Source organism: Chamaea fasciata, unplaced genomic scaffold (assembly GCF_029207755.1).
Source record: "Chamaea fasciata isolate MVZ Bird 193981 ecotype frontalis unplaced genomic scaffold, bChaFas1.0.hap1 SCAF_2, whole genome shotgun sequence".
NCBI classification, from domain to species: Eukaryota; Metazoa; Chordata; class Aves; order Passeriformes; family Sylviidae; genus Chamaea; species Chamaea fasciata.
In genome coordinates this window covers 96,116,713-96,140,843 of record NW_027094087.1, presented here as the reverse complement: position 1 = coordinate 96,140,843, position 24,131 = coordinate 96,116,713, and the positions used below count along the sequence as shown (strand labels likewise).

Here is a 24,131-nt window from a genome sequence, read left to right as displayed (position 1 = left end):
AGTGCAGAAGGCAGGAGGGAAGTACCTCTGGAGCCCCGAGAGGAGTCAGGTTTGCTCTCTGCTTTAAAGGAGGCTGAAGAGACACTATGAGCTTAGAAAACAAGCAACAAAGTCAGAGGCTTCAGAGAGCTACTAATCTAAGTTATGCTGCTGACAGTGCTGGTCTCTGTATTTTTAAATAGTAATCCTATAGTCATGCACTGCCCAAGCCTTCTTTTGAGGTGACTGTGAAAAAGGCATCTTTCCCAGCTTATTTGTAAAATAAGGTTTACTTGAATTTTTCAATGTAAACACATTACTGACATCACTGTACCAGTTTTGAGAATGTCTATAGGCAGTTAACACCCATGTGTAGAAAAACAAAATTTGAGATAAAAGCACATAAAATAACTATTAGCTTGAAGTCTATTATAAATTCAAGAAAAAAAATGGAGCCACTACACACTGCATTACTATTTTAATTAAATTAAAACAAATATTTAAAATTAAGTATTGTGGAAAGACAACTGATTAGATGTGGATTCCTGAGAAGTCACATACACAATCTCTCATGTGAAGTGTTAAACCTTAAAATTCTACTTTAACTGGTAAATTTTAACATGAATTAGGAGATAAGTATTGTTGACATTCAGGTCTCTTCATATTGCTCTCACCTAAGAGTAGTTGGTTCAGACAACTTCAAGTTGTCTGACAAATTCAGAGTCAATTCAGATTTACAAAACAGTATTTATTGACTCCTCTTTTAACAGTAGATGAAGGACAGTTTTGTGAAGTAAAAATTTATACAAAAGGCCAGAAACACCAACACCATTCAGATTTGGTTACATGGCATCTTGGTATCTCAAGAATCAGTTCATGTTCCCTAGTGAGCTCAATGTAAGCACAACCAGGTCCATAAGCAGATCCACTAATTTTAATGGAAATATTTACCGAATGAAGACTGCAGGCCTTACATATAAAATACTGTGTTTAAACCAGCATTTTTCATTGTCTAGATAACCCTCGAACAGCACAATTTTCTCCTCGTTAACCCATGCAAAAGCTCTTCAGGCCTCCCAATTCACCTTCACATCCATAAGCCATAACAAAAAACAGCGCAACAGACGCTCTCAGGTGCACAGAAAAATCAAGGATATGACACAAAACATTGCAAAGACATCAATTACATGCATTACCTCAGCCATGAACATCACAGGCACATCAGGACTGGGAGTGCTGGTGGAAGCAAACAGGACAGAGAACACCACCAATCTGACACACGTGCATATCCAAAACATGTAACCAATATATTGGGGTGTGTAGATATATATTTTACTCTGACTCAGAAGCAATGAATGCTCTAGCAGTCCTGTCACCTTCCAAAACTGGGCAAAAGGACATAAAGAATTACAGCAGAGAGAAATTTAGATGCCATATTTGCAAACATGGAGATAAAATTCAGAGATTACACACATGACTTCATACAGCTTCCACAAAATTAATCAAAGATTTTGCAGCGCCACACAAAATGGGTCTGAGGAGAGGTGATGGCTACATTGAACACTGAAGCTAAATTGCATTCAGTGTGAGTGCATCGTCATGCAAAACATGCTCATCACATTATTTTGGAGAGATGCAAGCTTACTGTTCAGAAAGGAGGAAAAGAAAATAAGCTTCAAGCCCCAGGAGAACACAGTGGCAAGAACCTGCAAAGGTGTTACATTATTATCAATACTGAGAAGTCCACTAAGCTGCTTGCTATCTGTCAGTGCATCATGTAATAATATGCTCAGTATACAGCTGGTTTGGAAATGAGGCTCATAGGATTATGCAAAGATAACACACCAATGGAAGGAACTCATCGTTTATAACCAAACATCACAAAGTGAGAGACGCAGAACAACTTTAAACCATCTGAAAACACAATTGACTTAATTACTATTTTCTTTCTAGATAACAAACCAGCCAACATCAAAAACATTAAACTCTTAGCTATCTTCAAACCCAAATCCCCCCCCCCCCCCAACCCCCCCCCCAATACAATGCCACAATTACCCAAGTTGCACGAGCCTTTCTGAGACAACAGAACCAGGGAAGTTCACACCACATTTCCCCACCACACCCCAGCACAGCATATTACAGCTTTCACTGTCAGACAACTTACACCAGCCACTTAACCCGAACTGCAAAGGAAGCGTAATTAAGTCTTACACTATTGCTACAAAGTGGTATTCAGTAAGGGTGAGTCTAGTAGAGGAGTCTAACATGAGCCTTTTCTACTGCACTTGCTTTTAATATTTTGCTGTAGGAGCTTTCATATCTAAATGGCAGGAGGCAGAAAACCACTGAATGCTTCTAACTGAAAAGAAGGAATTGCTTCATTGCATAAACCAGTCCTTCACATTTTTGAGAAGCTCTCATTAGCAGAGGACTCAGCATTCCCAGAGGGGGTCTATGTGGAGAGACAAGAGGCTGAGCAGTCGTCAGTGAATGCAGGAGGAGCGCTGCTCTATGTCTTGTACTTTCCCAGTGGCCATAGCCACACCAGCATCACTTACTGCAGTGGGGGTGGGAATGTAGAACTCCATACTGGCAGGAGGTATCTTCCACCTAAATAGACAAGTACATCTCTCAGTTTCCTTCTGGCTCCATTAGCTTCGGGCATACACACCCAAGACTGAAATCAAAGGCCATGTAAAGACAAAGCTGGGCAAAAAACTTCCAGGTCTCATCCCCAGCCTGGACACCTCCAGTCCCCTGAGCATAATACAACAGGCTTTTCTAAGAAACCAGAGAGAAGTAACAGTAATGTGAGCTCTTACATAAAGGTTAAACCATACACACACACACACACTCTAAAAGGAGCCTGTCAGTGGAGTCAGTGAACCATTATGAAAATGAATCATTAGGTATAGATGCCTATCAAAAGAATAACATTTTTGGTTGCCATAAAAAACAACTCCAAATCACTTTCTTCATTTGCCCCATACTCAAGATTACACTAAATCTGTATATAGAGATAGAATGATCTGATTGAATGTTGTGCCTCAATAAATGAAAGTGTTTTCAATAAACTCAATGTGTTTGATTTTTATCTGTCTGATTTACAGTTTCTTGAGAACACTTCAGGCCAACCCAAACAGTGCCACGAGACACTCCAACTTCAAAATCCCAGACTAGATAAGTTTTGCAAAAATGCATTAGCCAACACTTGAAAAATGCATCATTCGTTAAAGATCTGACCTCTGTGCAGAAGTTTCACCATAAAACATAAGCACGGTTATGCAACCAAAGATACGTCCTGCACTAACTCACTGGCAAAGGAGAGCAAATGGAGTGGCTGTTTCTGATTAAATTCCTTCTCAAGAACTACAAGCTACACTGGAAAAAGGCCTTCATACCTGAGTATGACTCTTCTGTAAAAGTCCTCACCTACAAAAACAAACACTCAAAATCAAGGCCACAGTTTTGCAATCCCTTTAAAGTGACCTTATGCAGATACTCTGCCAGAAGAGGGAGTCTCCTTCTTAGACACTCTGAGCTTTGTCTTCCTGCTTTTTTCAGTGTACTAGGAAACAGGAATTGTACAGCCCCACAGAAAACTGGATCAAGGACCTGACCTGGCTTGAAACGGGTAATTATGTGGCTTAAAGCAGTTGGAAAATACTGTCTTTGCATACGATAAAATCCTGTTTATAGGCACAACTCTTGCCAATACTTTTTAAGCTATGAACTCGATGTGCTGAAACTATGTTTTCATTGTGTATTTGTCTGGCACGTGGCATACCGGGATCCAAAAGCACTTCTGCAGTAGTCCACAAAAAAAGGGTAGTTTCTTTTATCCAGTATAGTTCTGCTTGAGACAACATAATGTTATGAAGTTAGAATGGGGTGCACAGGGCAAGACTGTTGGAAATTTGGAAAAAATCTGAGGTCTAATGTCACATTTTAATCCATATTGATAAGCATTAGCTTATCTTATCACTATGCATGATGGGTGCCTTCCATAATTTCAGAAACTTTAAAGATTCAAAGGCATCAGTTCCCCTAAGAGGTGGCAGCTGGAAGCCAAGTGGGATATGCTGGGCTATCTCAGGTCGCACTAGATACCTGTGTTTAGCCAACCAAGTTTAGCCAGCTTAGAAGTAAACCTGAGTTCTCTGTGGACTACAACTTGACTCAGCACGTCACTTGCACACAGATGTCTCCCTTCTATTAGTCATCTGAACCCTCATCTTTTCTTTCAGAGGGTCCAGGACCACTTAGGCCCTTAAACTGGTTTTACTATTGCAATACCCAGGAGACACTGACAACACAACACCACAATTTGGACACGCAATACCAGGACAATTACTTTACCAGTGGTTCATTTTTCTGATGAGCTCTCTATCTGCTATCACTACTGAGTCAGTTATAGCACATACTATCCATCAGATAGTGACACATGAAGCATATTCCCAAGATGCTAAATGAGAGCTTTATGAAACTACTTAGAAATCTTTAAAGATAAATGCAAAGAATAAAGAACCCTCTAAAGAACCATGATGGCTGTACCTTAACAGTCATGCCATGAAGAGGCACAGCAATAAGCCACTATAAAGAAGGAGAGCTGTCCACTGCCTTGGTCTGAAGAGGCAGATGATGGCAACCAGTATCCAAGAAGCACTACTGAAGCAAACGGTCCTAAAACCAAAGCACGTGTTAAGATGAAAAGAATAATGAGTACTGAATGATGAGAAAATGCTCTCTCTTTCTCAAGGGGTAAAAAAAAAAAAGGCCCATCAGAAGACAACTGAAGGTACAAAACTAGCAAGGTATTTCACAAGGTATATCCCAGAGCACATCACTGGTACACTACTACCCGTTTATCATGGAGTCTTGGTTTTTCAATTCCGTCTCTGAAAGGCTGTTAACATTATCTGCACCTCAACGGCAGCTATCTGTTTAGTCAGTCACACTAAATACAGCTTAGTTGTTGCACCAAATGTGAAAAAGCAAAATGTCACTCTACCTTAACAACCCTTGCACTATCATCTGGCTTTATCACAGAATGAAATACGATAACAGACACTGCTTGCCAGTCCATTGATTCCACCAGAATTTCTCTCCTGTCCTGCCTGCATGGCAACATACACACTGCAATGTGTTTTCATCTCTCATTCTGTCTCTCTAAAAATGATACCTTATCAGAAATAAATAAGTAACAAATAACATATCCACTCTAATTCTGCAGTAAATAAACGAAGTTATGTTGATGGATGAATGCAGGCCAGTCACAGGTAACAGCAAAAGACATAGGCCAGAAATAAAACCTGATTAAAACTGTATTTCTTAGAGCAGCACAAGGGCCTTTATGTAGAAGGGAAGAATCTTGTGGAAAAGGGCAGAGGGAGGGATGCTTTCCTTTCCTTAGTTCAGAAAACAAAAGCCCCTCCTCCACTCTGCTGCACATCAAAAATAAATGATAAAAGATATTTTTTATGGCTGTATTCCTATTGCTTTATCTATTGCATGCCTCTCCTAGCACACAGGGGGATTACCTGCATGGAATTAAAATTACTTAAACTCAAGTCAACCAGTTAATGTGTTCAGTACTTACACACCGAATTCAATCACCAGAATATCCCAACAGTATAACGAGAACCATCATATTACACAAATGGCAACCATTGCAGAGACAAAAGACAGTATTTTCCAACACTGCTAACAAGGAAATCACAGTCACGTTAAAAAAAGCTCAAAGAAGAATGATTGTTTTGTCAATTTACTAAAAAACCCCCTACATTCCAGTTGCCACTCCTTTGATTTTTTTTAGACTTTTTTGTCCTGATAATGCTGTTGCTATTTTCTTGTTGCTATTACTACTGAAAACAGCTGCTTGCAGCTGAACAAGAATTAGGTAACAGAAAACAAGCTATAAAATGAAACACTTTGTGAATAACAACTAGGTCACCTGGGATTCTCAGGCATTCTGTCACCAAAAAGAACGCACAGCTAGCTCATCTCTGAAGGAAAAAAATCCTAAAGCAGTTGTTTTAATTAATTACCATGCACATGCACACATTTCAACAGCCATCTTTTCACTCTGAGCCACACTCACCGCTTGCTTCTAATAGTCACATCCAATTCTCTTACACTCTCAGCTAAGAGCTCCTGCTGCTGTGGAGAAGGTCTTCGTGCAAGCCAGTACTCACAGTAACAGGCTTGCCAGGCAAATAACAAGATGAAAAGCTCTCGCACCACCCCTAGCCGAGAGGAATCCCGAGCCTGGCACCCTGAGCCACAACAACAGCACTGCAGCCCTCAGTCCAGAAAACAAGTATTTTCGAAAGGCACTGCCTTCTAATTCCAGTGTACATGATGCCAACTGTGAAAACAAAAGCTGCTAAAAACAGCGCGTGTGTGCGAGCATATGCACACAGAGCATCTTAGCTGGAATTAACTCACGTTTTCCCCCTGTTCCCCCAACCCATGAGTGAACAGAGCAGTCGATTGCACTGAGCAAAATAAAATTCTGTACCAAGCATTGCATCATTGCTAATTTGCTACTGTAGCTTCTGCTGATAGAGGCAGAAGATGCAGCCTGTGCTCAAAGACCTGAAGAACAAAAGAAATACTGTACGAATTAATACTGCAAATTTCTGTTCAGAACTGACAAAAAATGGTACATAAAGCACACACCTCTAGCCATTTATTTCATGCTTTAGTACTAAAGAAAAGACAATCTTACCAGGATTTACAGCTTTTTACCCATATTCACTGGATATGTGAGCTTTGCATCCTTGCAAATGTGCCAGCCAGTTTGAAAGCCTTGCAGAACTGAATCTGTCTCAACCTCTGCGTCTCATTTACTGTAACACAGAGGATTTTCAAAGCCATGCCTCACAACAGCTGGCTTGTTTTTGCCTGCTTCCTATGATTGACAAGTTCATACAAGCTCTGTCAACTTTAACCTTGATAAGTGAAGGCTTAGTCTGTATTGTATGTTACATCACCAGAAACTTCTGACCTCAGGGAAAAGATCTCAGAGACTTCAAAGCCTTTCCTTTCCCCCACCCCCACCCCCTGGATTTGCTTATTAAAAAAAATAAAATAAAACAAAACTTTAAAAAGTCCTTTAATTTTTTAAGGGTTTTTATTTGTGAAAATCATGATCCGCATTTCCACAACTACAGCTCTGCAAGTTTTATCTATTTACAATGATTTTAAAAGATCAGTGTGTTACTAGGTTCCTTTCTGAACAACATTCATATAACCAAGTCTTTAATTTTAGAGGAGAGTCTTCATCAACAGCCCTCTAGCCTGAATTTTTTTGCATGTGTTGTGTGCACAGGCGCCCTCTCTTGCAGGAGATTCTGCAGGGAAAGAACTGAATGCTTTCACGCTGCATGAGCACACTGCCACCCCCACGTTCCATCTTTAGAAGGCATCGTGGCTTTCATCAGAGAGCAAAGCTCCAGTTCCTTTCAATTTTTCTACAAGAACACATTAAAGACTTAATAGAGAAGTTGTGGATAAGGCTTTAATATGTATTAAAAGATAATTTTAAAGATGATCACTTTAAGAGGAAAATGTTATTTAAACTGCACACAAAATCACATATAGCAGTTAGATATCCAGTTAATAACCTCCCCTAAAATTTTTCTGCTTCCCAAAGCTGCCTATTTGATTTCAATACAGAGAATGATTTCAAGAGAAAACAAGTTTACAAAATACAATACAACTGGTTAACAGACTGCAGCAAGTCTGTCTGGCCCATGCAGAGAAATGGAAGCTATAGCTGCCACATTACTTTTCAGCACAAAACTTCACTCACATTTACTGACATAAACAGTCTCCTCCGTGACAGCAAACCATAACCACATTGCCTAAGGGCTTACAGCAGAAAGTGAACATTTCACAGGCTAGCTTTTAGCACCAGAACACCATAAAGCCACTCCATATGTCAGAAATGTATGAATTGCTGCACTGAGGAGACAAATCAGTCACCTATTTCCAATTATGCTTTTCATCAAGTAACTTAAGGGAAAATAAAATCTACAATGCATCAGCACATTATGCTTTTATGACTATAACCACTGGAGACTAGATCTTACAGTAGCTCTAAATCTCCATACTCAACTGCTGTTATCATCAACAGGGCTACATGAAGATAGCTGGATTTCAAGCAATGCAACTAAAATGCGTGTTTTAGATGGTCTTCATTCTAATCCTCTTTCTGGGGAAAGCAGTAAAATCAAACCAGAATACAAAAATGAACTAATGCATACAAATTTATCTCTGCTTGTCCTTCCACCAACACCTCTGTGTGCTGTTCTTTCACTCACTACCAATTTCAGAATCATTTGGACTTCTACCAGCTACTCATGCTTGGTAACACTTACCTTTAGGGGCGGGGGATGAAACTTTAGGTAAGAAGAAACTACCCTCCAACACTTCCTTTTATCAGCCCATGATGGCCTTGCATGGCCCCAGCTGTCACTGCATGCACAGTGAGGGGAACAGATGTGCCAGGAGCAATTAAAGCAAAAATAACTTTACTTGGTAGCAAGAAGCTGCAAGTAGAAAAAAGGTGATATATGAGATGGGATAGCCACCCTCAAGTTTAGAAACAGGGATTCAAAGTTGACCTGATAGAGTCCACATTTTCAAGGGTGTGGAGAATGCACAAATTGTATGGGGGAGAAATAGGGCTGTATTACTACAGTGTACTGTAAAACAACCACAGGTTTTGGAGGCAGTCCAGCACCCATTTAATGAGATCCAGCAGCTGCTGGTGAGCCCGAGCGGAGCATCTCACCCATCTGCAGGACGCACACCTGACAGCTGCTGGCTGAGTGCTGCCAGGAGAGTGAGGAATAGGGAGGCAGTGGCAGGAGCCTGCAAGTTTTAACAATTTCATTTAGCCACAACCAACCCCCAAATCCCAAAATGATGCATTTGTGATGCTTACGAAGATGCCCACATATCTCTCAGCTCAACCAGCCTGAAAGTTTTAAAAATGAACAAGAGGAAGAAAAAGACTACAAGTGGGACAATTTATCATGCAACTTCTGCCTTGATCCTGAGGTATGAGAAGAATCTGGTTCAAATCTTTGCTATTTGAAGAGCTACCCTGTGCCAGTGGCCATATTTATTTAGATAAATCTTTTTTGAAAGATTAAGAATCCACAAGTGGTATTCCATTTTGAAAAGGGCATTTACATACATGAGATGAATATTTTTAAAAGAACAAACCAGATGGTAAAATGCTAAGAGATAACACGCAACTGAAGATACAATATATGAAACTCAGAGGAAATGTGTAACACCTACCAAAACACCCATCATTCTTCCTTCCCTCTCTCTGTCCCCTTCAAAGGTTGAATCAAATAGCAATTAAAAGGAATATCCACCAGATAACGTAAGTTCTACTCAAAGGAGGAAAATCCAGACCTAATCTAGCAAAGCAGATGTATAAGCAAAATATGATAAATAAAGAAATTTTAAAGGAAAAGCTGAAGTACAAATCCTTAAGGGCGTTGTGAAAAAAAAATAATAAAAGGCAGGGAGGGGGCTGCAGCAGAAAATTGACAGAGTCTCCCCTTCACAACTCTACAAGCAAAGAACAGCCTTTGCAGGAACTCTTCTCAGATGCTGCACACCATTAAAAGTGGGTAATCATAAGCTACCTGGGCCATACGACAGTCACCTGAAACTTCCACAGGAAATTGCTGAACTGGGATCTGTGAAGCACAGCTACCCATTTCTCTGATACTTGGACAGCTGCTTGAGCACAGCGACACACCCAGTGTTGGAGGAGGACAGGTGTGAGGGTGCTGAAGATAAAGAATGAAAGAGAGCAAGAATAAAAACCCCACTCATTATCGATCTGGAGAACCTCAGAATCATAAACTTAAAAACTGAAAGAAGCAAAAAAGTAGAAATTTCATGAAGAGATTTGTAGCCTTGGTTCGTGCCTGAGATGCTTTGGTTTCCTGAAATTCCTTTCCCAGGGAATTTTCTCTAAACAAGAAACATGTTTTGCTAACTGTAACTTGGTTTATACTTTTTCCCTAGGAGGGACTTCTTGATGTCCCTCCCTTCTGACCAATGTGATTGAAAAAGTTAGTCTTTGTTTCACCAATCAAATTGGTCTGTGTAAAACAGTATAAAAGGGAGACACATCCCAACAATGAAAGAGTCATTTTTCAGCCTTCTGAAGTCAGAGTCTTTGTGTCATTGTAGTGTACAACAGTGTCAGAGATTCAGCAGCTACACTAATGAGTAAAAATGACAAAGAATAATTTGGGCATGTGTAAAAAAGATGTGTCTTGGATGCACTACCAACCTTAGAAAGAGTCACTACACATAGGGACAAGAGTGATCTGGATGACAAAGATCTTGGATTTTCTGGAGTTAGAAAATTAAGTTTCATCTCACCTGAGGCTCTTAAAAAGTTGACTCCCATGAGACAGAGTCCTCACTCATCCTATCACATCATTCACATCAGAACTCATTAGATATAGATGATTCACAAAAGGGGTGAAAAACTAGGTGGTAGCAGTTGCTGCTATGAGGAAAATATTCAGATTTAATAAATGCAAAGTAATCAACAGGGGAGATTTTCCTGTACTTCACCAACATATACAACGATGTACAACAGAAATTACTGCTACGCAAGAAGGAAAAGCTGAATTTCACAGACTGTTCTAGGAACATACAATTTTCGTACTTCACAGCAGTAAAAACCTAAACAAAACGCCCCAAATAAAGCAAAGCTCAAAGACAGAGAGACCAGCAGAGGCTCAACAAGATACCCAGCTGCATGGCTCCTGGTTTGCCCTGGTTTTCTGTTCTCCCCCCAGGCATCTGCTACTGGCTCACACAAAGGAAAAAAACTTGCCTAGGTTGACCTCTGGCCTGCTTTTAAGCATCAACATCCATCAGTTGCCATCATGTACCAGTGATTCAATGTTCCGCTGTCTCAGAGTGTGATATTTATGTGTCTGTTATTAGTCAGTCACAAGTACTACTACACTGAAAGGACATAATGGTTCATGGCAACGAAACTTGTACTAATTACAAGTATTCACAGAAACCTAAGGAAGATGAAAGGTTATAGGGGATTTCTCATATATGAATAGATGCTGTTAGACTCACTCTCCTCTATGTGCACAGGAAGAGCTACAGTAGGTTCTTCCCATTTTCAGACAAAATACAAACTTTGTAACAGCCCAGACTGTACTTGTGGCATTGCTATATGACACACACAATGTGTCACATCACACACATCGTTGGCAAAAAACTGGTGTGAGGAATGCCATAATAATCTGTATCTCATGATAAAGAAATGCTGAGGACATGGACCTGCTGGATCAAGTCCAGAGGAGTGCCTTCTATCAGAAGGATAGAACAGCCCTCCTGTGAAGACAGGATGAGAGAGTTGGAATTGTTCAGCCAGGAGAAGAGAAAGCTCTGTGGAGCTTGTTAACACATGCATGAAATGTTTGCCAAAGCAATTTTCCTACTGATTTCTAAGGAAGCAGTTGCACAAAATCATACTATTTCTTCCTCTCATGGAAAAGGGGGAAAACATTTTGCTTACATAGCCCTGGTAATGTCTTGGTAAGACCTTCAATGCCTGAGACATACTTGTCCTGCAATGTTCAGTCAGGAAAAGCAACTCACAGTTTGACTGCTTAACTGCAACAACAAACGAGTAACCCCAGGAAGGCCAAGTGCCAGGTTCTGCCCCTGGGTCAGGGCAATTCCAAGCAGAAGTTCAGGCGGAGAACAGACCAAGACCAGCCTTGGGAAGAAAGACTTGGGGGTGTTTGTGGACAAAAAGCTAAATAATGACTTGGCAATGTGCACTCCCAGTTCAGAGAGCCAAATGGCTATTATCAAAATATGGCCAGCAGGTCAAGGGAGGGGATTGTCCCCCTCTACTCTGCTTTTGTGAAACCCCACCTTGGTTACTGCATTCAGCTCTAGGGTTCCCAAAGAAGAAAAACGTGGCCCTATTGGAATGTGTCCAGAGTAGAGCTACTACTATGACCACACAGCTGAACACCTCATTGAGGACAGGCTGAGAGAGTTGGGGCTGTTCAGCCTGGAGAAGAAAAGGCTCCAGGGAGACCTTACAGCACCTTCCAGTACCTTAAGTAGGCTACAAGAAAACCAGAGAGGGACTTTTCACAAAGGCATGTAGTGATAGGACAAGGGGGAATGGCCTTAAGATGAAGGAAGGCAGGTTTTGCTTAGGTATTAGGAAGAAATTCTTTACTGTGAGGGTGGTGAGGCACTGGAACAGAGAGGCATTATCCAGAGAAGCTGCAGACTTCCCATGCCTCGAGGTGTCAATGACCAGGCTGGATGGGGCTCTGAGTAACCTGGTGTAGTGGAAAGTACACTGGCCATGGCAGGAGGGTGGCAACTAGATGATTTTTAAGGTCCCTTGTGAACAGAACTATTCTAGGATTCTATGATTCTTAATAAAGAACTTTAAAACAGCTATGCAACACAATGCTGGCAACAAAAGTTCTCATTAACTATTTAAGGAAACAGCCCTTTTGCTACATATAAAAACCCCCAAGCCTTCAAGTCTTGTATTTCAGTAGCTCAGTTCCTAGTTAACACTATATATTTCCAATTAATTTACACTAATTTAATTGGTGACTGATTTACACCATCTACCACTGTAAATATGAGGAACTAATTTGTCCAAATGTGTATTGTGGATTGTTGGTGCTTTTTCTCCCCACTGTTAATTAGTGCTCACAGATATGTAAACCCCAACCCCACAATGGTCACAAATTGGAAAAAGCTAAGAGAAGTAACTATCAGTATACCCATGTCTGTGTATATGTACATATATACACACACAAACATCCATATATACATGATACAAATAAACACATACACAAATGGACTACTGGCCATTTTTAAATTCTTCTCCATCTCACTCAATTTAGAAGACATAAGGTCACTCACATTCCTGTGTTGCTGAAGGTCTTTCTCCTTCCTTGCACAATAATTTGCTGCTGCTCCTGGTGAGCATGGAGCCTAGATATTCACCAGGTGTTGAAAAATCTTCCTTATAAAGTGCCTAATAAAAAACTTAAAACATGTTTATAGGCTCCTGCTTCTGGATTATCAAAGATTTTTCTAGAACACTATACTTGGGCATTTAGGACAACTTAGGCATTAAGAGATTATTTTTATTTTGATTTTGTATTGTAAAGGCTGTTTCTCTGTCTCCAAAAGCTCAGCTCAAATACGAGTAACTACTAAGGTATGAAAACACTGAAAGAAGTATTTTACAGTGTTTAATTAGAGTTGAGTCACACTACGGTCCTATACTTGACATGCATATGCTCTTGGACTTGATACCTATTAAATGTTGAAATATTTTCTGCAGCCTTTAATCTCAGATATTCTTTTTCACTTTTTGAAGTTATGTAACTTTAATAGACATCACAGGAACAAATTAATAGAGTTAGGAGTCAAATGTTCTTAGAAAGTAAAGAAAGGCACTGGTTGCAAACATCTCTAGTAGATGGCAATCTTAAGAATTAGATCATAAAGCATGATTCTTTTGATGCAGCATGACTTATGCGTGCATGTCATACTGCAGGAAGCCACAGACATGGTCAGAGAATCCATTTCCCTCTTTAACCTTTTGAAAGTCTTCCAGCTTAGAAATTGTGGAGACTTCTGTAAAGAAGGTAATTATATAACCAGTATAAGTCATTCTACAAATGCAGAAAGACAGACATGCTTAAAGCAGCACAGACTTTGCATCTGTAAAAAGGTAAGCTTCTGTAACTAATTTGAAATAGAAAGAGTGGCATCAATAAAAATAAAAAAGCACCATTTTTTGTTTTACAGATCAACAGAATTGTATAATGCTTTGATGCTGTCCTAAAGTTAAGAACATACATAGAATCACATCAACTCCTCAGTATAAAAATACTCATGTTAGATGACTGCAAGTTCATAACAAGAGTGGTTTGGTTCTTCCATAAGAGATGGCAATGGACCACTATTTTCTCTTTCTACAAAAGTAATGCCCTAAACTATTAAATACTGCAGTTCAGAAGAACATGTTGCAGCTCCTCTGAAAAGGAAGATGAAACAACCTGAATTCACTGGAAACACTCAGTAATCTCAAAGGAGAAAAGTAGAGCTCAAAGATGAAACAGGGTCACAAACCATCTTCAACAACTCAACATTTACACACCCCCCCCCCCCCCAACAGTTTTTCAAAGTAGTGTTAATTCAGGTTTTACAACTGTGTGCTAAAAAAGAACTGCCAAGAAAATACTGTAGCAAAAAGCTCAGGAGAAAAAAAAAATTATCAAACATCTTTATTTTTGTTTGTTTGTCATTTGCAGGTACAATATCCTAACCCGTTCTTGTTGTAGATTCAGTGCATTAAAAAGACTCATATTTCTGAGGAAAATAATCACGGAAGCTGTAAATGGTAAATATTCACAGATTATTTCAAGTTAATAGACTTTTTTTTTTGTTTTCTCAAAACAACTGAAGGGGAGGGAGGCCAGAAGCACCCTGTAGTGTAAGGGCAGTCTCTAACCTGGAGAAAGCACCCGTGAATTCCACAGCTGTCTCTCAGCTTGGGTTACTGCAAATCTGACAGCCACAAATGCAGACAGGTCACTCCTGTATTCAGCCCCATCACACTGACTTTGGTAGCCCAAAGGCAACCTCAGCACACAGGTCTCAGAAGCACAAAATAACAGCTGCCAGCAAGTTAATCCAAACATAAATTTTAAAAGAGAGTATTAAATATGACTATAAGGAAGACCTCAGATTTGGTTACTATTCATGTTCTATAATATACCCTGGATTAGGTAGATTGGGTAGCCATTTGCAGATTGCTAGATTTTAAAAATAGAAAACTAAATGCCTTTAGGGCATCTCAAAAATCATAAAATCAACCCATGCCATGAGACCTTTTGAGCACAAGAATACCTTGTTAAAAAAGCAGCACACAGAAATACATATTCTTTCCCATAAGGCAGCCACTCATTATCACGTAGTGGTAGTTCACAACACGGGAATTAAATGCCCAAATTTTAATTAGTAATTTTTTGAATACAGAAGGCATATCAACCATCTACATATCAATGTTGAGAGAAAGACGGTGAAAGAGGCCATTTCACAAAACCTTCTGTATGTAATGCAGTAAAATGGCCAAATACTACATCTGAAAGAGTATGTCAAAATAGGCTCCAGCTGAAAAAAAAGTTACTGCAGCTGGTGCCCAGTCATGTGATTTTCATGGATTCCATGATTATAAAGCAAGAATTGTGCTGCACAAACACTGCGAAAATGCTGGCGTAGGAGTATTGTTCACATGCTTTTGTGAGTCGGCTTCAGCGCTGGTAGATGGAAATCATTTTACTTGTCCAGAGATGCTGCCCACCCGCAGCAGCCCGGCTCTGCTCCCGGCCGATCCCCCCGCAGCAGCCCGGCTCTGCTCCCGGCCGATCCCCCCCGCAGCAGCCCGGCTCTGCTCCCGGCCGATCCCCCCGCAGCAGCCCGGCTCTGCTCCCGGCCGATCCCCCCCGCAGCAGCAGCCCGGCTCTGCTCCCGGCCGATCCCCCCGCAGCAGCAGCCCGGCTCTGCTCCCGGCCGATCCCCCCGCAGCAGCAGCCCGGCTCTGCTCCCGGCCGATCCCCCCGCAGCTGCCCGGCTCTGCTCCCGGCCGATCCCCCCCGCAGCTGCCCGGCTCTGCTCCCGGCCGATCCCCCCGCAGCAGCCCGGCTCTGCTCCCGGCCGATCCCCCCCGCAGCAGCCCGGCTCTGCTCCCGGCCGATCCCCCCCGCAGCAGCCCGGCTCTGCTCCCGGCCGATCCCCCCCGCAGCAGCCCGGCTCTGCTCCCGCCTCCCCCTCTGCCTCCCTCCTCCCCTCCCCACGCTGCGCGCACACTCGCACCCTCTGGGCTGGTCATTTTGGAATCACTACGGTTAGTCCGAAGGGCTACAAAAAACTGGAAAAACGGGGTGGTCTCTTCAGGTAAGCCATAAGCAATGCAAAATACAATCGCATGAACCCACAAATAAATACTAATTTTTTACAAGGTTTTATGGTCGCAGCTTGAGTGTATGTTTCCTACAGTTCATAATTTCCTCTCCCTTGGGAGATTATTACCACTTACAGAACGGACGAAAGCCCATAGAGGTTCTTTTTTCCTGTGCATGGGTTCCCTCTGTTATGAAACCCAGAGCTGTCAGACCTGGCTATAGCAGCGTGTGCACAACCTCAAGTCGGCTTCAGCAGCCGCAGAATCAGCGATTACTGCTTACACCACAATGGGCCAGGACGAGGACAACCCTCAGAACCCTTAGCATTCATATTTAAAGGATTTTAACTACACTGTGCATACAGTCACACCTTTAAAAAGGGTTTAAAAACATGGTACATTACTTAAAACATGAATTAACAGAGAAAATTTGAGCTCTTCAAACAGTAAAACAAATTTTAGGGTCTTCTATTCATGTCCTATATTCTGTACAGCTATAAGAAAAGGAAAGTCCAATTTACAGCACTATTACGTTTCAGCAGCACGCTGTCTTTGCCAAGGATAATACTGGAAATCTCTTTTGGGAAACCTCAGAGCCCCCACCTAACCCCCAAAAAACCCCTATAACTACTGAATGCACACAAATAAGAATCAACTGCCTCTGAACAAACTATAATATGCTCAAGACTCAACAACTTCTTTAAGTTTACACTAAAGTCCCCAAAAATTTCAGTCAAAAACATTAATTTTATCATGCACATTGAAGTATGTGGGGAGAAGAAGGGAAATAAGGGGAAAACGGCACTGCAGAAACTCTGAAATCATCACAGCAGAACTTGCAGTTTGAGTCAGGAAAAGATCAGATCAAAGAAATTTGTTAAAAAGATTTGTCAAAACCAAATCTTTTAGAGAAATTAAGAAATACTATGCTTACCTTAGAGTGCAATTCCTTTCATCCAGTTTGTTAATGTTAGAGAAAATAGACTCCCCATCTTCCTTTAAATCCTCTGCTTGCCTCCTTACTTCAACTGAAACTTCCTAAAAGAGGTTTATAGTACAAGTAAGAGACCAAGTCATCATGTTTCACTCCCAAAAAAATCTATGATTACGGAACCTCTTATTTGTGGGTTTGCTCTGTTTGAGTATACATCAAGTGAACAGCATAGCATGTTTTGAGCTTGTTTGGTTTTAAGCAGTACAGTGTGCTCTGTGACCTCTTGTGCAGCACTCCCGACCTGGCTGTGCTCGTGTTGCTGCTCTGCTTTGCTGCTCTACAGAAGAGATTTATATAAACGTTTGCAACTTCCATTTGGCAAAAGAAAACAAACAAAAAAATAGGCACAGAAGTTGCAGAAGAGTTGCTCACATTCTAGGAGGTGCAGGTATGCACCAGGTTGTGAATCGCTGTGCGTCTACTTTAGTTTCGCAGTAAAACACCAACAGCGCTGGGCCACAGTGTTATTATCTCACTATCTTCAAATAACCCCACCCAAAGCACAGCTCTGCAATACAAACACTGAACCTACAGGAAATTTAATTGCGCATTAGCACTGGAATAATCTGAATCATATATGCAAAACAACATCTTTATTTACTTCAGTCTGTTGTAAGAATCTTCAATGCACTTATCACCATATTTTCCAGGTGCCTAAACAGGTGTCTGCTTTTTGCCCCAGGAGGTCTACACTGAACGTAAAGGCACTGGCTAATAAACCAGAAATGCATACAGGGAATAAATGATATGTTGTTTTTTTTTTTTTTTTCTGCTGGGTAGGCAATTATTTAAGAAATTAGTGAATTTAGTTTTCAAAGTAACTTCCAGGTGAACATTTTCAGTGCTTGCAATCTCTACCCTAGTAAATTATTGGCATAATTAAGTTTGTACATAGAGTTCAAAAATAACTTTTGCCAAACTTAAAGACACAAAGAACTTATGCAAAGACAGTCCACAACTTTTAGATATCAACATTTTTGTTTCTTTTTGAGATATTCTCATTCTACTCCAGGTCTACACACACATAGGTGACCTGTGAATGTATGAATGCAATGCTTTTACCAAGAAGGGAAAAAAATAAAAAGTAATATACAACTGCATTGCTTCCATTTTATTCTTGCAGAAGGCGAAGTTCAACGCAGGTTGAACACACTGTAACTCCTCATACATATCAGACAATCTTGTAGTAGCTTGAACAACATCTTTTAACAGAGAACTAAAGAGACTTGGTTTCTCTGTTTAGTTCCAGTGCCACCTGCCAACCATTACCTGGCCCTGCTCAGTTAAAAATTAACGTAATATTTACTTGCAAGTTGAACAGCCATTGGCATCTCTCTAAGAAATAAATGTATACATCTTAAACCAAGCAAACTGACATAAAACAAAACATCATGCAGTTTCATTGTTGCTGTGGCTTTAACATTAACAGGCATATTTGTAATCTCTACACTTTATTAGGCAGAAGTTTTGTCCTATGTAGCTTTTGCATGAAGCAAGTTTAGAAGAAAAGAGGAAATCCATGGAAATTATTAGACCATTAAAAAATTAGACAAAAGTATGTAGTATTTACATTTGGAACACTTTTTTTTCATAGTTTCAGAGAATTCAAATAGGCAATATAGCCACACCAGTGAAAAAGTAACTCTGTGTGAAAATTGGTTTGAACCTTCAAAATCTCCACTGTAAAAAGAGGATATTAGCAAATCAATCATGTTTTTTTTCCATCTGACTACAACACATAAGCAACTACTTTGATCCAACTGCTCTTGTGCAGTACAAACTTTGATCTTCCTCATTTTACTTAAGAAATCTACCTATAACATTTACTCCTTTACTGACAAAAGGCAAATGGTGTTCCTGAATTGAAAATTTTCCTAAAAATTCTTTTCCCCTTCACTCCTCTACTGTTCCCCACCACCTTGGGCAATTTAAGGGATACTGCAAGACACACTTGTACCTGCTTGTAGAAGTCAGTGGAAGGGGATGATCTAGACCTCTCATGGGTGTATTGGGATTTCCCATGCTGTTCATGGCCTGTATCGAGGATATTGTCAGCTGAATGGTACCTTCCTGAGCCCCTTGGCTCTATTGGCTTCCACTGCTCCTTCCACGATGCCTCATACTCTGCAAAGGTTCCCAGGCGCTGTGGCTGTGCAGATTTCCCAATCCTCTCAGCAGCCCTATTGCTGCTGCGGTGGTGGGCACTGTCTTTTGAAGCACGAGCAGTTTCAGGTCCAACAGAGGCTACCCGACCTCTTCTCTCATACCACAGCTCCTCTCCTTCTTGTGCTTTTCTATCTGGCCTCTCAGGCTGTCCCTCTGCTAGACCATGGGGACCTGGTTTCTGTGATGGTTTTCTAAATGCAGGCTTACTTGTTTCTTCAAAAAATTTCCACCTGTCTGCAAACGAGCTCAGGGCTTCTTCTGATACATCTGGACGGCAATGAGCACGGCATTCATCCTCTGACATGCCCACCTCATTCATCTTCTCTGGTTCCGAGTATGACTTCAGTTTTTGCTCTGCTGTGAACCTCTTCCTGGCTCCAATGCGAGAAACGTGATGAGTGCCACACCCTGTAGGGTTTGGTTTAGCTTGTGCAGCCTCAGGGAATCCAGAGACATCTTCAGAAACCAAAGCCAGTAATGAAGAGTTGTAACTACCAGTTTTCCGCTCAGGTGACCTCGGGAGATACTCAGCAGGGCTGGGCTCCAAGTCCCGACGTTTGAAGGATGTTGCGCTCAGAACCCTGGCCTGTGCTTCCTTGAGGTGATCTTTGTAGGTGCTGGTAAAGTTTGTGTCTGGGGAGGTGGTGATATTCTCTGTTGAATCTGGTTTCCAGGTCTCACTGCACTCCTCTGTTTCAGATGACCCTACTAGTGTAGCAGTACTTCTACTTTTCTGCAGCTTTGCTCTTCTCATTTGGATCTCATTTCTGAGGGTTGTTGCAAAACGATCACTCCTTCGTGCCTGTTTAGACAGGTGAGTGTCAAATGAGGTCTGTCGTTCTGTTACAGGTTCTGGGTTGTTGTCAGACTGTTTTTTCCCTTCCTGAGCTAAAGAGTGCAACATTGGCGTCTTCTGAGGAGAAATCTTGCTGCTCTCATCTTTCCCCCACCTAAAATCTTTCTGAGCAGATCTGTTTTCAGTGCTATGGACAGAGCCCTTTACATATTCCTGCTGACCATGCCTAGTTTCACTTTCCTCAGAGCTGTTCTCACAGCTTTTCTTTTGTCCAGATTTTTCAGTATGATTAAGTTTTTTAGATTCTTCTACTACAGCACACCTGGCATCTCCCTCTCTGTCCACTGGGTAATGACTACTGTTCTCATACCTTGTCAGTGAAGATTCAATAGATTGTTGAGGTAGATAGTATTTTGGGTTTGGGGCCATTGTAGTAACTGCAGAATTTTCATAAGGTTCAAGTGACACATCAGTTCCCACTGCAGGTTTCCAGCTGTCATCCTTGGCTTGTAGTGGCTTTGAGCTTCCCTGAGCAGGATGTTTCGCTGTCACACAATAATATCGACTTTGTCCAGTGTTGTCCACCCTCTGTTCAGCAGCACTGTTCAAAGAGGAAGTGTTGAGCAGACTGCCTTGGTGTGGACTGTAGCCATGAAAGTGATCTGCAGCTAACTCCTGAATGCCACTGTAGGACAGATAATGCTGCTGATCTTTAGGTGCAGCTAAGATTCTTGCACTGTGATAAAAGGTGCTTTCATCGCTGTACTGGTGCTGGTGGTGGTAAGTGTAAGCAGGCTGTGCAAACCTAACGTCGGTGCTGGACAAGGATGGCTGCAGTTTGTTCACAGTTCCTGCATTACTACTGTACCTTTCACCAGCTGAAGAAAAACTGTGTTCTGAACTGAGATCGGATTTATAATTTGAGCAGCTGATTCTCCTGTCACATGCTCTGGAGGGCCGCCGTTGCTGCTCTGCAGTTTCCAAACTCCAGTCATTCCTGGGCTGAGATCGGTTCAGGGCTGTAAAGTGCTGCGTGCTGGCACCCTCTGAGTACACAGGGCCATGGGCTTTCTCGTGGCCCTTGGTGGCAGCAAAGCTGTCACTACGAAGAGGTGGAGGTGGGGGAGGAGGAGATGAAGACTTCTTCTTATCAGGAACATACCAGACAGGTCCGAAACTGGACCTTCCCAAGTTAGTGAGCTTGCCATCTGGGTGTTCCTCTGTTCTAGGACTTTTGTTGTTCTCATATTGTACGGGGGCTGGCAAATACCCAGGTTTGTCCTCTGTTCCACTGCTGTCATTCAAAAACTGGCCAGACTTGCTTCCATGCTTAGCAGTCTCCCAGGGGCCCACTTTGTAAAGCATGTTCTCCGTCGAAGAAGTGTCTGCATTGGACAGAGTGTGGTCAGGGGTGCTAGAACTCGTGGAGAAAGACCCGTAGGCTGAATCCCGTTTACTTTGGCTCCCTAGATGATCAATGCTACTATTAGACCTTGCAGAAGAAAGTCTTCCATACTGGGCTACTTGGGGAGTGTGGTCCCAGCTGTCCATACTTCCCAAAGAGCTGAATTGGTCAGAAGTGCGATACAGACTTGACTGATCCCATGAATTCGACAGGTCATGAGAAGAACAACTACTGAAACAAACAAACAAACAAACAAAAGTGTCAGAATAAATATCAAAAATTTCAAAAAATGCCACAACATAATTATAACCACCCATTTTAATAATATTGGTTAAGATCCATCTGCACAGGAGTTAAAGACAAACAATCTAACAAAATTGAAAATTTGAACACAAAGTCAGGGCTCCAACTCTATACTCGACCACTGATTCAAAGCTTTAAACTTTAGTAATTAACTCAGCTTCCCGATGTAACTTTTCCAGTAAGTAATATGCATTTATCTCCTTGAAGAGTCTCTTCTCCCCCTGCAAATTGTTGATTTTGCTGACTTTGCTTTTAGAAAAATTTAGTTTGAGCTCCATTAGCTCCCTCTTTCCCAGGAAAAACACCAACTTATTTTTCAGCTTATTTTCCAGGCACCCCAATTTTTCCAGCTATTAAACTTATGTACTTCCTCTCTTCATCTCTGAAATATGACTCAACTTCTTCAGCCCATGATGTTATTCCCCTGCCAATAAGTTACTCCCAAAAAGCTATATCCCACAACTGCCTATTTGTTTGATGTTTTAACTTTTAAGCAGAGATGCACTAAATGCATTTGTCTCAAATACCACCTGCACATGCATAATAGCAGTGTGGTTTTAAACCACTCTCAGGTTGACACTCTTACAACAAGACTCAGTTCCACCCAGTTCCACAATATTGGCAGGAAAACTTTAGGAGGAGATACCAAAGCAGCATAAGCTCTGCATGACCAGACAAACTTCTGACTTTCCTTAGAGAGTCCTTACTGCCACCATTTTTTCCCTACCACTCTTTCCTCTATAAAAAACATCATCTTTGACACTGTACTTTCTTCAGCCCTTTTGCCGCAGACAATATTCCAAAATCCTGTTGCTTCTGTTACTTTCCTACCCCATGAGTTTTGTTTCATTTTCTTTCACTTCTTTTCTCTTTCACAGTACCCACCTCCTGTCAATCCAACACATTTATGCTGAGATGATAGTCTTTTCAATTATTCTCATCACATCTCCCTGTCTGAAATTCACTGGCAGCTCCTCCTGCTTTTATATACCAAATTCAGATTCTTGCCTTTGCATGCAAAGCCCCTCGGTAGAAATCCCAGAATTATTCCACTTCCCTGTAGCTATAATTATAAGAAGCATCTATCAAATCTTGTGCTGTAAAGAGACCCGTGAAAGCTAGCAATGAAATCAGATTAGTCCACATAAAAAATACCAAGAATTATATAGTCTTTTCTTCTGTCAAAAATATTGCAAAGGTCAAATCAACAGTTCTTTGGAACTCAGTACTAACAGAATTGCTTTTACCCCCCCCCCACTACTACAGCCTTTTGAACTACTTTTCTTATACAACATGGTTAAAAGCAGTTTATATGAAATAAGAGAATATATGCTTTATGCTTATTTTCTAAAAGCATTCTATTAACAAGATACACTAACAATGGCCTCATCTTGTGGGGTTTTATGTTCTTTCATTCATTTATTTTCAACATTTAAAACATTGCTGAATCCTTTAAAAGGTCTTAATTGTCATCTTAGGCCCCCAGTGTGTTTCTTGTAAAAAGTATCTTGGTCATTACTTGGATTTTTTTGTCATAGAATAATGTAAGCCAGATATTACTACACATTGCTGATATTCCCATTCCCTTGAGCCCAAAGGAGCTCACAGAACCATTAGGGTTGGAAAAGACCTTTAAGTTCATAAAATTCCAAGAGATGCTTTGCATTAATTAAAAGAAAGATGCATGAAAGCCTCAGTTTACAGGTAAATCTGTTAGAATCCAATGTGCAGCAGAGATCATCAGCATAGGAGGTCAAAGCCCTGCTAGAAAATGCCTAATGGAAACCCAGAAGAAGCAGCAAACACTTTAAAGAAGTTTCTAATGGCACGTTACTGCAAAGCGTGGCGTCCTGTGGCCCTAAACTGCAGGGCAATCCTCCTGTGAGCCCTGATATGGAAGAGTGTCCAAAAGCCAGTTGCTCTCTGCCTGAGCCTGGCTGGCATCTCAGGATATCCTTCTCTCAATGGGTGTTTTAGAGCAGACTCATAAAAACAGCTACACTGCTAGCCAAAGTCTGGTAGGCGAAGTCCAGGAACAATCTACGAACACCATCCCTTGGCCACCACATTGGCCAGTGCACACAATTCCCAATCCTGGGGCATGAGCTTCTGTCCCTGAACTCTTACAGAGATGACCTCATCTCAGCAACCCCATGGGATTACAACCAGACGCACCTGACCCTAACTGCCCCAAAACCTCAGTTTAGGTACCTTCTCAAAGCACGCCCGTACCACAGCCACACCAATATCAGAATGAAGCAGAAGAGGTGGTTGCGTTCATCTTCATAACCAGGGACACATAAAAAACCCCAAAGGTTCCTCTGTTACAGTATATCCTACTGCAAGAAAAGGGTTTAAACTTTCAGCAACTTAAGATAGTTCACTTACACTCCCCCCAAGAAAGTGCACTGAGCCTTTGTTTAGGATGGGCCAGGAAAAAAAGTCTGCATGATGTTGT

At 41.3% G+C, this 24,131-nt stretch overlaps 1 protein-coding gene across 4 annotated transcripts in view; it reads right to left on the bottom strand.

Annotated features, from left to right (window-relative positions):
* SHROOM2 (shroom family member 2) overlaps positions 1-24,131 on the bottom strand; it is a 120,095-nt gene that overhangs the window by 18,591 nt on the left and 77,373 nt on the right. For 2 of the 4 annotated variants that reach the window (XM_066176800.1, XM_066176801.1), the window contains exons 4-5: positions 18,961-21,601; positions 16,944-17,047 (exon numbers count right to left, since the gene is read on the bottom strand). In XM_066176800.1, the coding sequence (XP_066032897.1) occupies positions 16,944-17,047; positions 18,961-21,601 (2,745 nt within the window). The remainder of the gene's footprint in view (positions 1-16,943; positions 17,048-18,960; positions 21,602-24,131) is intronic. The other 2 variants (XM_066176803.1, XM_066176799.1) reach the window with 1 other exon arrangement.